Raw genomic sequence first — 15,590 nt, 5'->3', positions numbered from 1 at the left:
GCATGACCGCCTCCTGGAGATCAAGTTTCATTGTTACATTGCAACTAGGGCCTCTCTCTGCAGCTTGGCAGTGGTTTTCAATATGCAAAACCCCCACTCGGGCCTCCTAACCTCTGCTACGCTGTAAAGAAACAGCTATGTCTCCTCCCCGCCATTGAACTGTATTTCTCTAAGATCCTGTTTGGATCCCTTCATTTTGAGGAATTGGAATTTAGTAGTCTATTTATCTAGAAATGTGGCATTCAACAACTTTCCAAAGTGTATATATATATATATATATATATATATATATATATATATATATATATATATATAAAGCTTATCTTAAATTTATGGAGGTGGGAGATGGAAATTGATTATATAGATCTTCATCTTATATTTCTAATGTACAACTTATAGCATACCCTTCGACTCGCTTCCCTATAGTAGAAGTACGGTATATAAATATCTCTCCCATACCAACAATAATATACAAATACATACAACTATATTAGCTTAATTAATTTATGTCTAAATTATAATTATTAGAATGAAATTCAATTCTAAGAATCCAAACGGGACCTAACAAGAAATAGCTTGACAGTGACACAGGGCTATTAACCACTTCAAGTTAAACTTCCCAAAATCTTAGTTTCTACACTTCTTTTAAAAAAAATTGCTTTCAATAACCAAATCACTAGCTTTCAATCAACTGAACAGAGGAGGAGCTTTCCACATCTCGTTCAGAGCAGTTGGAGTGCTGTTTTAACGAATGCAAGGCCATGGTGTGATGCATGGCGGGCACAAATGCCCAGAAAGCTCATGGAGATAACCAAGAAAATGCTTCCTATTTTTTTCCACAGGTTTTTAGACCCCTTTTTCCCTCCATCCACATGTTGGCTTTCAAAGAAGAGAAAACATCTCTCTATAATATCTTTCAATCTTGCCTTGTGTAAAGCACGAAGATCCACGTAAGTATCCTCCATGTCGATAGCAGCAGGAAATGAAATGATCTGCTCTGGATACTCTATTGAACAACAATGCTATTACTGAATTAGCTCATAACTCTCGAAACATACCAAACGCAGTCAGGACCGATTGTCAGAACCTAACCAAAACATTACCATCGCTGTTACTGCAATACAAAAATATGGAACATATAGTGCTTTCAGTAATCCTGATGTGTCGAGCATCAAACTTGGCCACGTACCCAAACATAGCAATGGACAAAGTTTCACGACAAAGTGTGGCAACCAATTCATACCCCTGCTATTAGCAACATAATATCACCATTTGCACATTCCACATTACTGTAATATTCATAAACTTACATTCAAAGCAAATCTATGGAACCGCTCAAAGAGTCAGCTTGAGAACATCCTGAAGTACTAAGCAGCCATAGTTCTGAACAAAGTCTGGAGGCAATGAGAAAAAGATTGCACTAATCATCGTCCTTGATTCTCTTCAGCACTCTAGCAGCCCATCGGCGCAACCTTTTCTTGAGCGTGAACCCTACCACCACACCAACTGCAAAGCTAATAGCGCTGACCTTTGTACACATCGACAAAGAAACAACCCGGCTGCAAGGCAGAACAGATTATCACATTCGGAGAACCATAGTAGAAACAACTTTTAATGTCAGGATTAGAGTACCGCTAATGCAAACAACACTACAGCCTTCTTGGGGTCAACCAAACTTTAGAGCAACTCAAAGATTTTATTCAAGTCCTCAGTTCTGTCACAACTATACGAATATCACATCACTGTAACTATTCTTGACAAGCTCTTCAGCTTTGCTGACAGTGAAAGCTAATGTTCTCTGTATAGTTTTTCACAAATTTGCGGTTAGGGGAAAACCACAGTGCACATAAGCTGAAATTATGGAGCAACCTGAACACTGGGCAGATAATCTCAAGATTCAAAACTCATACACAAACCTACTACTTTCAACTTATCTCAACTAGATAGTAATATAGAGATAGAAACCTAGTAAAATTCAATACATCAAGCTAGTACTTTCAACTTAACTTGACAACAACTGAAAGCTTCATAATAAGGGGATTTCCTATGGTTCTCTATTGGCCATTTGGTTACATTCAAACCTGGTAGTGTAAAAATGTTGATAATGTAAACATCACAATTTCAGACTAGTGCAAGGTAAGAATCAAGATATAACAAATTGGCCTTCTTTTTATTCCAATCCTTGAAAGTGAACTGATTCAATCAAGTCCGGATATCAGATAAGAAGTACGACTCTAACCAAAACGGGGATCTGAAGTAGTACAATGCAAATTCCGCATGGCCTCACCAACTCAGGGCGAACAACCGAGCAAGCATAAATGTTAGGTCGGAGGATGCAGCGAATCGAGGAGGATAAGGAGGAAGGCGTCGGCGGAGACGGCTTACCCGGCGGCCCTGGGCACGAGGACCTGCTGCGCCTGCTCGGAGAACGCGGCGGCCGAGCGTGACGAGGAGTTGGCCGCGTCCTGCGCCGCCGCCTGTAGCCTCTCCACAGCCGACGCAACCGCAGCCGCCGGCGGCATCTCCGGGTATCCCTCGCTCTACTGCCGCCGCCGGCTAGTCGGGGTTTGAGCTAGGGTTTAGCTTTGAGCGCCGAACGCCGAACCGCAAGACTGCAACTTGAAAGCGGAGAAAGAAATCAAATAGACTTCTGGACGACATCGCTCATTGACAGGTGGGGCCAGCATGAAAAATTAGTTTTGGAAAGGCAATTTGCATCGCGTATAAATGCAAGGTATGCCTTGTCGCCAAGAAAAATCCCCATAGCAGTTTCTCAGGCATGTTTGGAACTGAAATGGTTTCCAAAGGGATCATATAAGATATTTAATACTCTTCCTACCAAATATGAACATACAAACTATCACCTTTGGGACTGATCCTTATCGATAAATATACTGAAAGAGAAGGCAACAGGCGTATCCCGAATACGAACATTTTTCATCGCGCAGGAACAGCAAAATAGAGAAAAAGGTACGTCAAGGTGTTCTTTCACTTCTAATATATGCAGGATCCAGCACAGAGCAAAAGCGGATAATCAAATGAAGCTGCAGTACCATTTTGAACATTACCATCTGATATCAATAATACACGCTGACACAAGGCATAGGCAAAATTGTATTTGCTACTGCTGCTGCTACTGTTGCAGAACTCATCTTACAACACTACAACAGAGTAGTGGAGTAAAACAATACATCACCAGAAAAGATAATGCTAGGCATCTCAGACCTCACTAGTTAAGAACAGGAGCGCCACGGCATGGTTACCAGCACTCCAGATATAATCCACAGAACAGGGCAAATGGCCAACCCAGTACAACTACAAATGGGGTACAAGAGCTAGTCATGGTCATGGTAACTAGAACCTCATTTTTATTTCTTTTGTCTGAGATGATTGAAGTCATACTTTTTTTCACGCTTGTTTGACTTGTGCGATCCACGGCCATTGCTTTGCGAAGATGTCCTACCATCAACATTGGTCTTTTGTGGGTTATCAGAGGGTGTTTCCATATCAAGTTCAGGCTCTTTCCTCTTCAGTTCATTCAGAGATATGCTTTCTGAACTTTCAATGTCGAAACCTCTAAATCTTGATCCTGGAACTTCATCCCCTCTGCATTTCCATTGCAAAATATATCATATGTGAATTCATTTCGTCCAAATACCAAATAAAAATGATGCATCCATATATATTGAAAATTTCACAGATATAGGGTGGCTAACAGTACATACTACTATAGAAATACAGAAGCAAGTGCTCTACTGCTCTTATGGTTAATACTGTGCCTACAGCCCTTTCTATGGCGTCCTGGTCCATAATTTACTGATAATTGAAGCTAATTTTGACTAGCAATATTTTTCCACAGCAAAAAACAAAGGCCAGTCAAAAAAGCATGGGCATATGTTAGAATGAGCTTCATGTAAGCATGTATGGAAATCCTGAACCTTTTGTAGCACACATGCAAAACATTCAAACTCAAGTACCCTTGAAATTCTCGTCATCCCATTCATTCATACAATCAAACATATGTATGTTAACGGATACAAAGCTCGCATCTAGGTAGTCCAAATAACATGTGCAAAGCTCAATAAAAGAATTTCACAGGTTCCCTGAACATTCTGATCCAGACATCGGTGTTCATTGTGAATATCCAGGTAATCCACGTGTTCCAAGAAATTGGACTGGTGTCTTACCATAAACCCTGACATGCCTGGTGCTTACTGCTTAGTGATTAATTTAAGAGCTTCTGTTGTTTCTTATTTAGACAATTACAGAGTATCATTCATTAATTAAAGCTAAACATATTTCAAGACAGATGAAATTGCCAAGGTAACATAATAACAGAGAAATAGCTAACCTGCTGGAGTTTGCACTATCTTGATGATGGTTACTAGGCGAAGCTGATTCTGATTCACGGTCACCTCTGGCCTCTTCATTTAGTTTCTACATATCTAGGCTTTTGTAAGGGAACACAAATCTACATGTGCGCAATAGCCACAATGACATGTATAACAAAACAACGTTCAAGACTCACATCAATGGACGGATTGAAGTTTTGGAATGACATTCGACCCTTCACAGCACCTGGATGCGGATTGCCCTCCATGATAACTATGCTGCATAGAGAAACAGTACCGGTTTGGTCAGCACCTACAGATAAAGCTAGCTGTAATTGGTCAAGAGTTTCCGCATAACCTAAAAAGTGTTTGTATCTTTTCAGTGTACAAAGCGAATGTTGTACAACAGCCACACAGTATGTAACACTCTGCCAACGCTCTCCGTATGCCACTGTGACTATGTAACTGCATAAGCAACTTACTATCCATTTAACTAAAGTTATTAATATTGTAACAAAAAAACGGGTGAAATATTTATCAGATTCCCATGTGCAATTCAATTTAATTGGATAAAAATTAAAGGCATACCCAAAATGAAAAATGCACGTTCACCATGCACAAATTTTCATGCTCTCCATACAAATTCTGAGAATCCCAAATCTCCCATACCATGCTGGTCAAATAGAAGACTACGACAGCGAGAATGAATAAGAAACGAAGCTTGCAATCCCCATACCACTTCCTAGCGACCTGAGCCGACGAGCCGGAACCTCCACTCGACGCCACTACCACCTCCTCCTGCACCTCCACCTTGGCCTTCTCCTCCACCTTCTGCGCAGCCGCGCCGCGCTGCATAAACTGCACCGCCAGGCCACACAAACACGGCCAACCCAGTGAGATGCCCAACCATGGCGACGGAAGAACGGAGGGCGCAACAGACAGGAGGCTCCTCACCTTTAGGTTCCTCAGAGTACTCGAGATCTCCCGCTTAGCCGCCATCTCCGCCGCCGCCGCAAGCCGCCGGTTCGATTCCTCCCCACTCCCTTCTCAGCCCCCCTAATCTAGGGTTAGGGTTTAGTGGGCTCGCGGCTCTGCGGAGCCGTCGGCGAGGCGGAGCACGAGGAGAACAACACATGGGGGTATGCGGCTGCGAGGCGAACCCGTTATTTCGGAGGCAGAGAATGACGTGTGGGACCCAGATGCCAGAGGAGGGACAAAGCTCGCGCGTCTTCTCAGTGCAGGTCCGCCGACATGTGGGCCCGGCTTGGTGTCCTGTGGCCGTGTTCGAGTCGGTTGTGGAGCGGAATCCGCCGCCGACTCCGGTCCGAGCCCGCATCATGAGCACTCCCATAAATATGAGAGCTTCACGTAGGCTTGCGATTCGACTGGGTTTTGTTCTTCGATGCCCGTGCGAAGTTCGTAGAGAGAGGATTTGGCTGGAGGAACACGAGTCCACGCAGATTTCCTGATGGTATGTGGTAGTACTGTGCTTGATTCAGAACCCCTCTCTCAATTTCCTTGTGGTTCCGACCAGTCTTTTTCCTCAGTTCTTCAGAGTTCGGTCGATCTGTGATGTGTTCTTGGTCGATCTTGTTCTCTGCTTGTTTTGGGAAGGGATTGTTATGCGACGCAGCAAAACAAATTGATTGATTGGGCTTGTTGCTGAAGTTACTGTCGGTAGTTTGTCGATTTGGGGAGCATGAACATCTTCAACTAACCCTGATCTTCGCGCGCAGGATTTCCAGGAGTACCTCAACCTGCAGCACCGGACGTTCGTGCAGTACTACCGATGCCTGTCGATGTCTCTCCTGAACAAGGAGAACGTCGACGAGGACGGGAACTGGGGTAAGCCTTCTGTTTCTTCCTCCGATTTCTTTCCTGCAGAACGCCGAGACGTGTTCTGATTCTAACTTTTTAGCCCTCTGATGATGTTGCGTCGTAATCGTGCAGTAATCATGCCACCATCTGCCCTTGATCGCCTTAGCCGCCTCAATGTCGACTGCCCGATGCTGTTCCAGATCCAGAACCCCAGCACGGAGCGCGTCACGCACTGCGGCGTGCACGAGTTCGTCGCCGAGGAAGGATTCATCCATATGCCGACCAGGGTAAACATCTATCTCTGCTGCAGAATTGCAGACATATTCTCCAAAAAAAGAACGAAACTGAAGTTGCTTGCACCTCTGCTTTCTTTTTTTCTTTCTCCTGTTCAGTTGATGGCGCACCTGGGTGTCCAGGAGAACGAGCTCGTGCTGGTGAGGAACACGCTGCTGCCCACGGCCACCTTCGTCAAGCTGCAGCCGCACACCACGGACTTCCTCGACGTCTCCCATCACAAGGAACTGTGAGTGCCTGCTGCCGGCGAAAAGTTTTGATCTTTCTTTTTTTTTTCAGGCTTTGTGGGTGACGATTCACCTAACGTTTGACCTCTGAATTTGCCCGTGCAGGCTGGAGTACAACTTCCGCAAGTTCATCTGCCTGACCGCCGGCGAGACGATCGTGGTGACAGAGGGCGAGCGGCGGTACTACCTGGACGTGTTGGAGGCGCGGCCGGCCGACGCGGTCCGCACCATCGACACCGACTGCGCCGTGGACTTCGCGCCGCCGCTCGACTACGTGGAGCCGGAGCCGGCGCCCGCGCCGGCCCCGGCGGCCGTTGCCAGCCAGGCCAACGCCAAGCTGTCCCGGTTCACCGGCGTCGCGGCGCGGATGGACGGGAAGCCGGTGGAGCAGGCGCCGCCCGCGCCGGTGCCCGTGGGCAGGCAGGGTGACCAACCGCGGAAGCCGGCCCAGTTCACCGGCGTCGCGGCGCGGATGGACGGCAAGCCGGTGAAGCGGCCGCCGCCTGCGCCGTCTCCGGCGGCGGCGAGCGCCGGCGCTCTGGGTGCACCGAAGAGCAAGGTTCGATTCGGCGACCCCCCCTCGGCGGCTGGTAGAGGCAATGGGAATGGCGTGAGCAAGGCGGAGGCGGCTGGAGGCAAGGAACAGGAGAAGCGCTTTGTCGGGACTCAATATTCGTTGAAGGACTGATGAAATAAGATCCTTCTTCTGTCTTGTAATTCTCGCGGCCATTTAGAACAGAGAAGTGAATTCAATTTTTCTTTGAGGGGGTAAATGAATTTGATTTGATTTCTCGAGGATTTCAAATTTGCTCGTGATGCTCTCTGGGCAAGTTCAAGTGCATTGGAATAGAACTTGTAGTTTTATCTTGTCTTTAGCTAACATATAAAAAAACGACGGGAAAATTTGAGGTACTTTATTCTGCTGATTTTCTGCACTTGGAGAAGGGCTAGCCCTCTTTCTCGAAGTTTGCAACGTAAAATTGTTCAAAAGCAGTTTTTTTCCAAATTGTGATTTTTACCAATGTTTCTCTCATTGCAAGAGGATGTGTAGTGCATTCAGTAATCAGTACCTTTGAGCACGTTAGTAAGGTCTGATATATTTTTTAGATAAAGAATAAATATGCCTAAAAATATAAGAAAGAAAATTCTAAAATAAAGAAAGAAAACTAGAAGACCTAACATAGTAGCACGCTCTCGGTTCCATATTAACCCAAAATTGCATATAAATATATGTGAAAATTTAAATTGAGTGGGCAAAGAGCATCAACAAGAAAATAAAAAGTACAATGTATAGCACTTTGTAAAATTGTAGCATTCATATGTGCATCATAGTAAGGGCCTGTTCGTTTCCTACCATCTAAACTTTAGACCCATCACATCAAAAAGAATCTTGCTATTTAGAAGTATTAAATAAAATCTGTTTATAAAACTTTTTGCACAGCTGGGTGCTAATTCGCGAGACAAATTTAATGAGCCTAATTAACCCATAATTTGCCACAGTGATGCTACAGTAATCATCCGCTAATCATGGACTAATATACCTCATTAGATTCGTCTCGCGAATTAGCACTGGGGTTCTGCAATTAGTTTTGTAATTAGACTTTATTTAATACTTCTAAATGACAAGATTCTCTTTGATGTGACCCCTCTAAACTTTAGGCCCCAGGAAACGAACACACCCTAAGTCACAATCAGATGACACTTTGGACACAGACACGGCCTCCAAAATAGACTTTAACTAGTTTTTTTTTATAGAACATTTGTAAAACATACAAAGTTGTACTTTCATCAAACTACAGTTAGAGGCAAATCTACTTGTATTGTTTTCAAATATCCAAAGCTAACACAAAAACTAATATGCATCCAAAGTTAGAAATGGCTTAGCACAGCCAAAAAAATGTTGAATGAAAACAAATACAAAGCTATTGTTTAATAGTTTCAAAATCTTGTGAAAAGATTGAATTTTTTATATAAAGGAAGCTTTATCGATCTTAGATAATTTACATCAGTGATATAATCAACCGATACTACTTCGGACCTTTACCGGATACATACAGCCTAAAACAATAAAAGAATACATAACAACGGCAACTAGTGAAACATAATAGGTTTTCAGAGTCATTCACGATCAATATCTAGACTTCAAAGAAATCTCTTATAAAGCAACGTCTCGAAGAGGAAACGACACACGCACTGTACGAACGTGCGGTGGTTGCAGAATTTTATTTTTTGAAATCCGTGGTTGCAGATTTTGAGCAGGCAAATACAGTACAATCAGCGCGTATTTACATCTGTCTGTTCTGTACATCCCTAATGTTCAGTATTTGAATTATGTGGAAAGACAGGGGGTTGTACGCTAATTTCGTGAATTCTCGAGCTCGCTAGTCGGGAGCGAAGAGCCGAAGAGGACGACGGTCGACTCGACGCAGCAAGAGGACAAAGTGACTAACAAAAGCCCCAAACCCCTCTCCTCCCCCGACTCCGGCGAGCCCTGTCGCCGCCGCCGGCGAGATGTCGTCGATGACCCGCCCGCGGCGGGAGTCCGACTTCGCCCGCTTCCCGTCGTCCACCCCCATCGTTATCGACAACGGTGCCTCCACCTTCCGAATCGGGTACGAGGTCACCGCCGCGCCGAGGGACTCCCCAAACCCTAACCCTAGCAAGCCTCCGAGGAATTCCTGTAACTCTGTGGTCGCCCCCCATGCAGGTGGGCGGGCGAGACGGAGCCGCGCGTCGCGTTCCGCAACGTCGTGCAGAGGCCGCGCCACCGCAGCACGGGTACGCCGCATTACGCCTCTTAGCATGCTGATTCGTTTGTCTGGTGGCTGGTTGCTCTGTGAAGGTGTCGATTTTGTGTCCTGGTGTTTGCTCCCTACTGTTCGGCTTCAGAAATTGGGTGTGCCGTTTCACGCTGGTGATCGAATTTTACTTTCTTCGTAGTTGTTTCAAACTGTCGTTATTGTTGTGGGGGTTCAAGAGCTTCGCTCTTTTGTTTGTTTCTGTAAATTGTTCGGCAGCACATGGATCCTTTGGGACGGTTACAGAGTTTGATTCCGACACCATTCAAAGCTAATTCCAACTAGTTTGCTGCTTAGGTGCTGTCTGCCCCCTTCCCATTTGTCTACAGGAACTAATTATGTTGTAGTGCACGGGAACTGGATACAACATCAGAATTTAATCGGCTGTGTAGATTTGATACTGTTGTTCTTTATGATCTCATGTTACTAATGATCCATTTCCTGTACACGTACTGCAAGTAATTCTGAAAACATTTAAAATTGACAGTCAGTGTTTTGTTTGTCAATCACTTTGTAGGCTTCATATTGTTTTCGATGAATATGTGAAGGGAACCGAATTTTTTTTGTTGCTTATTTGAAGCTCTCATTACTGTGTCAGTTCACAGACTTGCAAGAGGATTCACAAAAGTTCAACTCACTGTAATTTACTTTCCATGGTACAGGTGAAACTGTCTCAATTGTTGGGGACACTGATCCGACTCTAATGAAGTTCTTTGATTGCACAAGATCGGCAGTTCGCTCTCCATTCGACGACGATGTTGTCTATCAGTTTGAGTACATGGAATATGTTCGTTACTTCTCTAATATCATCCCCTTTTTTAAAAAAAATTATTTGAAGATATATAGATATTCACATTTAATTTTCAGATAAATAAACCAGTGACCAGTCTGTTGTGTTACCCTTCTCTAGAATACATTAAAAAACATCACATTTTTGATAATGTACTTTAGAAAATTTCTATTGGGGCAAAAGCATTTAAGTATTAGAAATACATGTTAAGTATAGTTTCGATGTGGTGGTTGAAAGTTGACAGTAAACAAAACATTGACAAAGCTAAATGATCCCTTTAAACTTATTGGTAGAGTATTCTCTTCATTATTTAGCCAACTAGCCTAGTGGTTATCTCTGTCATAATTCATATGGTCCCCTCTATAACAGCACTAGATACCAATTGCAATCTTACAGCTCAAAGACATAAAGGACAGCATGCAACATCTTTAATTTTCTGGATCATGATGTTTACACTCTAGGCTGTATTCTGATACAATATTATTTTTGTGCTGCAGATTCTCGACTATGGTTTTGATCGATTAGGTGCCAGTTCAGAGGTAAATTTGCATTGTGTCCTGGCTTCTCTTCAAAATATTTTCTATTTCTTTTGTGTTGGCATTGGCTTATTGCTCCTCTTTTATTTTTCATTTTTCTTTACATTGCATTTGACACATAAGAAAACTGCCAATTCAGCTAGCTCTTGTTGAACCACAGAGGATCATGGCTTGTTTATGTATGATGGAATAAACTATGAACACAGTGTGTGATTTGGTGATAGAGGTTTTCATTAGTTACAGATTTTAGCATGGAAGGTCCTCATGTTGTAGTTGATACAGAGTTAATCAGTAGAATTTTTCAGGTCTAGTGTCTTAATGTTTTCAAGAGGAGCTCGAGCCTCAGGTTCTCATAACAGGTAAGGGAAATGACCAGAAACAAGTGGTATTGACTATATTTTGACTACAAAATGAGCATGGGCTATTAAGTTATGTTTCTTTTAATAAGTTTGTTCACCTTATCATTGCATGGTAACAGATATAGTCCATGAAGAGTTGGCTTCCTGGATCAGCACTTTCATGTTCTCATAGTGTAACCGCTGCACATTGCTTGAGTTGCGTTACTCCTTTTTGGACATGCATACACTTATTAAGTTCGAATGGTTAGAATGCTTGCAGTTCCTACCATATACTATCTGTCTGTATATATCCTCTGAATCTCAGAACTTTGTGTCGTTTTCCTTCTTCAACCCAACTATTATTTGGTTGAGTGTGATTGGAAGCTAACAATGATGCTCAACAGGTGGGCCATCCAATTCTTATGACAGAATGTGAATGCAATCCATCCTTTTCTCGAGCCCGAATGGCAGAACTACTTTTCGAGACATATGGTGTGCCATCCATTGGTAATAGTTTCTGTGATCTTGATATGTGTCGTTATGAACTGCATTTAGTTGTAGTTACTAGTTACCTTCTCATAAGGCTGGCAATGCTCATGCTATTTCTTCCTATCTGAATTGTAGCATTTGGCATCGACAATGCCTTTAGTTACAAATTCAATCAGAAACTTGGGAACTGCGGCGAAGATGGGCTGGCTATTTCATGTGAACATGGAACATGCCATGTTGTTCCAGTAAGTTCTTGTCCAAGATACACTTTTCACCAATGGTCACCATATATAAATCCTTTTGGCATGTTTGCCTGATTTTTCCTTATATCCAGAAAAATAGTACGGTGCATATGTGTAGGAGGAGACAGCAATGAATGCATTACAATATTTGCAACTCAGATTGAATATATTTAACCATTAAAACTGTATATATTAATTAATGTGTTGTAAAAGATGAGAAACTACCACTGCTAAGACCTATTTGCTCATGGAGCTACAGAGTTGGATGCATTTTTGTTGATACCCAAAGGCGCTCTCATTTTCCTTAACATTTTTATGGGATTGTCCACTGATACTCCTAGCCAAATAAATTTGGTCAAGTTTGCCTTAATCTAGTGTGTAATTCCAGGGAGCTTTGGGAAAAATATTATTTCAGTACTCTACTGGGATTCTATATATCAATCTGCCATGTTAGATCCATCCTTGGGTTTATTAATCAGCTCCTTGATCATGGTACCTGGAGTATTCAATAACAAAAGAAAAAATCTGCTACATTCATTGAAGTATCTGTGTGAAATAATATCACCTGAAAATTGCATTTTCCGTACTTTAGTAAATTGCTTCTATTTGATCTAAAAACTTTCTTGGATTTGTTTTTCAGTTTTTGAAAGGGCAGCCCGTATTGGGGGCATGCTGTAGAACCAATGTTGGTGGATTTCACGTTACTGATTTTCTGAGGCAGCTTCTCTCTCTAAAGTATCCCTATCACACGTAAGTGATAGCAGTGTATTGCTGAACTACTTCATGGTCCTCGTTTTTTCCTACCATGTGACAGTACCATTTTACATTTAATAGGGCAAATTTTACATGGGAAAAGGCTGAAGAGCTGAAGAAGGAGCATTGTTATGTAGCTCTTGATTATTTGTCAGAGTTGCAGATATTTAAGGTAAGGAACTTGTATATATTTTTCTGTTCTCGTATAAAGCTTGGAATTGTTGAATTCCTATTTCAGATGTATTTGTGTAGAATGAATAGGGCTTTTCTATAGGATTCATTGTGCTTGTACTTCTAGTTTGTGAGTGTTATTTTTTTTCCTCCAGAGTATATTAGTTATATGTTTTCTAGTTATTTGAACACTCTTGTAACACCATGGATTGATCACTTCACTTTGCAGAACAACAAGGAAGAAGCTGAAGAGAAAACGAGGTATTGGCAGCTACCATGGGTGCCCCCACCAAAGGAAGAACCGCCATCCGAGGAAGAACTTGCAAGGAAAGCAGCTTTGAAGGAGAAGGCTGGTCAACGTTTGCGAGAGATGGCTGCTGCAAAGAGATCTCAGAAGATAGTGGAATTAGAGAAGCAACTTTCTTATTTGGAAGAATTAACGGAGCAGCTTGATGAAGCTGAGGAATCAGAAGCAACAGCTATTCTAGGTAGATCTGGATATCTTTCCCAGCAGGAAATCAAATCTGCTATTGTGAAAGCTACACAGTCCCTAAGGAAAGCAAAAGGGGAGTCCAATGGCAATGAGGAGAAAGCAGATGCCTCAGGGGCTGATAAATATCCGCTTGTGTCTGTTCCGGATGAGGAATTGACACCAGAGCAGGTGTGTGTTTGTTAAGTTATTACTAACAGAATTTTGTTCATGTGCTTCTGGGGGCATCAGACATCAATGTTGTGTGCATACGGCATATATGTATTCTCTTAGGTTAATACCCCCCAACCACTGACCTTTGTTGCATTCCACATTTGTGTATTTTTACCAGTTAAAAGAAAAGAAGAAACAGATATTACTCAAAACTACTACAGAGGGTAAATTGCGTGCCAAGCAGAAACGTGCTGAAGAGGAGGCATTACGGGAGAAGCAAGAAGAGCAGAAGCGTGCGTAAGTTGCGATTTCACCAGTCTAAATTTTATCTTCCCTGTGCCTTTTTCGCATCCAATGATAAGATCCTCCTATATGAAATTGGCACTCTCGTTGATTTTCAATATAATTATTCCAAAACCACCCTCAGAAGTTTTGTTGTTCTTCAGATATTACCTCTTGTGCTTCAGTATCCAGATATAGGACAAAACTAGATTCTGTGTTTAGCCATACTGACCCTTTAAAAATTGCATTACCAAGCATGTTTTCAATCTTGCGTAAGGTATGGTCCTGTGGTTTTAAGAGCAAAGGACGAAATCCTGTTGCTTGTTTGCTGCATTGAACAGGAAGACAAAATGTGGCAGCGCACTGTGTGTCATTTTAAATATTACATGCCTAGAATTCAGTATGAATCATCTACCTCCTGTCATAGATATCAAGAATACAAGATAGGCTCTACATTATTGTTAATGTGGATAAATTATCTCAAATTGTTCTAAATATTCGCTAGACATTCTTTGTTGTTCTTGTAATTTGTTTCATTCAACTATATAGGGAGAACCCAGAGTTATATCTTGAAGAGCTTCGTGCCCGGTATTCAGAACTTTCTGAGAAATCTGAGCAGAGAAAGCGACAGAAAGTTAATGGCGGCCAGACAAATGGGAACCATGGTTCATCTGGTGGTGTAGGCCGTGGAGAACGGCTAAATGCAGCTCAGAAAGAAAGGATGCGGCTGCTTGCCTCTGCTGCATTTGATCGGGGCAAAGGCGAGGACACTTTTGGAATGAGAGATGAAGATTGGTTAGTGTACAATAAGATGAGCAAAGACAATGATGATGACGGAAATGATGATGATGAATCAGAACTTGTTCGGATTGCGTCAAAGCTCCAGGTAAAATCTCACTTTCAAGCTTTCCAGGTGGTGACCATGTTATACTGTCTTAGTTTTCTTCCAAAAACCAACAGGTCAGAAGTCATTTGATGTTTCCTTGCGCAGGAGATCGACCCTACATTTGTGTCCAAATCTGAAGCTGTTCAACTTACTCCAGAGCCTCCCAAAGTCCGGCCTCTCACTGCAGAGGATTATAGAATTGCCATTGGGATCGAGCGGTTCCGCTGCCCTGAAGTGCTTTTCCAGCCTGGTATGATAGGCATCGATCAGGCCGGCATCGATGAGATGGTCAGCATCTCGCTCAGGAGACTAATGGAGGACGAGTCTGTCAAGCAGCGCCTCTGCCAGTCCATTCTTGTCACTGGCGGGAGCTCCCTGTTCCCCGGCATGATCCCGCGGCTGGAGTCCGGGATCCGGCAGTATCGGCCGTACCTCTCACCGCTGAAGCTTGTCAGAGCAGCCGACCCAATTCTCGACGCGTGGAGGGGTGCTGCTGCCTTTGGGGCGTCCAGCAAGTTTGGGAAACAAACGTTCAGCCTAGCAGATTACAGGGAGCATGGCGAGAACCTGTTCCATCGGTACAACATTGTCTACTCACTGTAACTCCTCTTACAACAAATGACATGTCTTTAGCGGGCAAACCACCTCAGTCGGGCTATTTATTTGACTGCCGAGACGGATTGATGTAGCAACAGTTTATCGTGAAAATGCAATTCATGTTCTTCAGTTATGCTGCATTTAGCGTTGTATACGATAGGGATTGGAGGGTGCTTGTGTGATTGTTTTTGACATGGCAAAGGTATTCCAGAAACTTAAGAATGTGTGATGCAAAGAAACCTTCGATTATATTCAACAAAAGTGGTCTGATTATATTCGTCAGTTCTAACCATGTAGGTGGGTGTTCATCGACCGACCTCTTATGTATTGACAATTCTACTTTGAGAAATACTGACGCGTGCACTAGTGGCATCGCCGATGCGCACATTTTTCGT

At 43.0% G+C, this 15,590-nt stretch overlaps 4 protein-coding genes across 5 annotated transcripts; 2 read left to right on the top strand and 2 right to left on the bottom strand.

The window, feature by feature from the left end:
* Positions 1-1,226: 1,226 nt before the first annotated feature.
* LOC112894675 lies at positions 1,227-2,634 on the bottom strand. The gene is made up of 2 exons (XM_025962451.1): positions 2,386-2,634; positions 1,227-1,559 (listed from the first exon to the last, which is right to left on the bottom strand). The coding sequence occupies exons 1-2, from the start codon at positions 2,520-2,522 to the stop codon at positions 1,421-1,423; spliced, it is 276 nt and encodes a 91-aa protein (XP_025818236.1). The 5' UTR covers positions 2,523-2,634; the 3' UTR covers positions 1,227-1,420.
* A 397-nt stretch (positions 2,635-3,031) lies between these two features.
* LOC112895771 lies at positions 3,032-5,479 on the bottom strand. Its single transcript, XM_025963761.1, has 5 exons — positions 5,286-5,479; positions 5,068-5,189; positions 4,529-4,610; positions 4,352-4,437; positions 3,032-3,606 (listed from the first exon to the last, which is right to left on the bottom strand). The coding sequence occupies exons 1-5, from the start codon at positions 5,328-5,330 to the stop codon at positions 3,369-3,371; spliced, it is 573 nt and encodes a 190-aa protein (XP_025819546.1). The 5' UTR covers positions 5,331-5,479; the 3' UTR covers positions 3,032-3,368.
* A 188-nt stretch (positions 5,480-5,667) lies between these two features.
* Positions 5,668-7,545, top strand: LOC112895770 (ubiquitin recognition factor in ER-associated degradation protein 1-like). Its single transcript, XM_025963760.1, has 5 exons — positions 5,668-5,802; positions 6,068-6,176; positions 6,282-6,436; positions 6,542-6,672; positions 6,776-7,545. Exons 1-5 carry the CDS (start codon positions 5,800-5,802, stop codon positions 7,356-7,358), a joined length of 981 nt encoding a protein of 326 aa, XP_025819545.1. The 5' UTR covers positions 5,668-5,799; the 3' UTR covers positions 7,359-7,545.
* A 1,529-nt stretch (positions 7,546-9,074) lies between these two features.
* On the top strand, positions 9,075-15,456 carry LOC112893813 (actin-related protein 5). Of its 2 annotated transcripts, XM_025961313.1 has the most exons (12): positions 9,075-9,282; positions 9,378-9,448; positions 10,131-10,255; positions 10,756-10,797; positions 11,537-11,639; positions 11,757-11,866; positions 12,504-12,613; positions 12,698-12,788; positions 13,017-13,448; positions 13,609-13,727; positions 14,262-14,598; positions 14,704-15,456. In XM_025961313.1, the coding sequence occupies exons 1-12, from the start codon at positions 9,182-9,184 to the stop codon at positions 15,199-15,201; spliced, it is 2,139 nt and encodes a 712-aa protein (XP_025817098.1). In that variant the 5' UTR covers positions 9,075-9,181; the 3' UTR covers positions 15,202-15,456. The 2 variants fall into 2 exon arrangements, with proteins under 2 accessions (XP_025817098.1, XP_025817099.1); XM_025961314.1 differs by lacking the exons at positions 9,075-9,282; positions 9,378-9,448; positions 10,131-10,255; positions 10,756-10,797 and adding an exon at positions 11,135-11,153.
* The last annotated feature ends 134 nt before the right edge of the window (positions 15,457-15,590 follow it).

Source organism: Panicum hallii, chromosome 5 (genome assembly GCF_002211085.1).
Source record: "Panicum hallii strain FIL2 chromosome 5, PHallii_v3.1, whole genome shotgun sequence".
Taxonomy (NCBI): domain Eukaryota; kingdom Viridiplantae; phylum Streptophyta; class Magnoliopsida; order Poales; family Poaceae; genus Panicum; species Panicum hallii.
Note: the sequence above shows the minus strand (reverse complement) of the source record. Positions and strands in the feature narration are given on the sequence as shown.

Coding starts and splice junctions, on each gene's coding strand:
- LOC112894675 (XM_025962451.1), bottom strand. CDS start 2,522: ATGCCGCCGGCGGCTGCGGTTGCGTCGGCTGTGGAGAGGCTACAGGCG. Junction 1,560..2,385: donor CTCGTGCCCAGGGCCGCCGG/GTAAGCCGTCTC, acceptor TCTGCCTTGCAG/CCGGGTTGTTTCTTTGTCGA.
- LOC112893813 (XM_025961313.1), top strand. CDS start 9,182: ATGTCGTCGATGACCCGCCCGCGGCGGGAGTCCGACTTCGCCCGCTTC. Junction 9,449..10,130: donor GCCGCGCCACCGCAGCACGG/GTACGCCGCATT, acceptor TCCATGGTACAG/GTGAAACTGTCTCAATTGTT. Junction 13,728..14,261: donor CAAGAAGAGCAGAAGCGTGC/GTAAGTTGCGAT, acceptor TCAACTATATAG/GGAGAACCCAGAGTTATATC.
- LOC112895771 (XM_025963761.1), bottom strand. CDS start 5,330: ATGGCGGCTAAGCGGGAGATCTCGAGTACTCTGAGGAACCTAAAG. Junction 4,611..5,067: donor GCTCAGGTCGCTAGGAAGTG/GTATGGGGATTG, acceptor TTCTCTATGCAG/CATAGTTATCATGGAGGGCA. Junction 3,607..4,351: donor GATAGTGCAAACTCCAGCAG/GTTAGCTATTTC, acceptor ATGGAAATGCAG/AGGGGATGAAGTTCCAGGAT.
- LOC112895770 (XM_025963760.1), top strand. Junction 6,437..6,541: donor TCATCCATATGCCGACCAGG/GTAAACATCTAT, acceptor TCTCCTGTTCAG/TTGATGGCGCACCTGGGTGT. Junction 6,673..6,775: donor GTCTCCCATCACAAGGAACT/GTGAGTGCCTGC, acceptor TTGCCCGTGCAG/GCTGGAGTACAACTTCCGCA.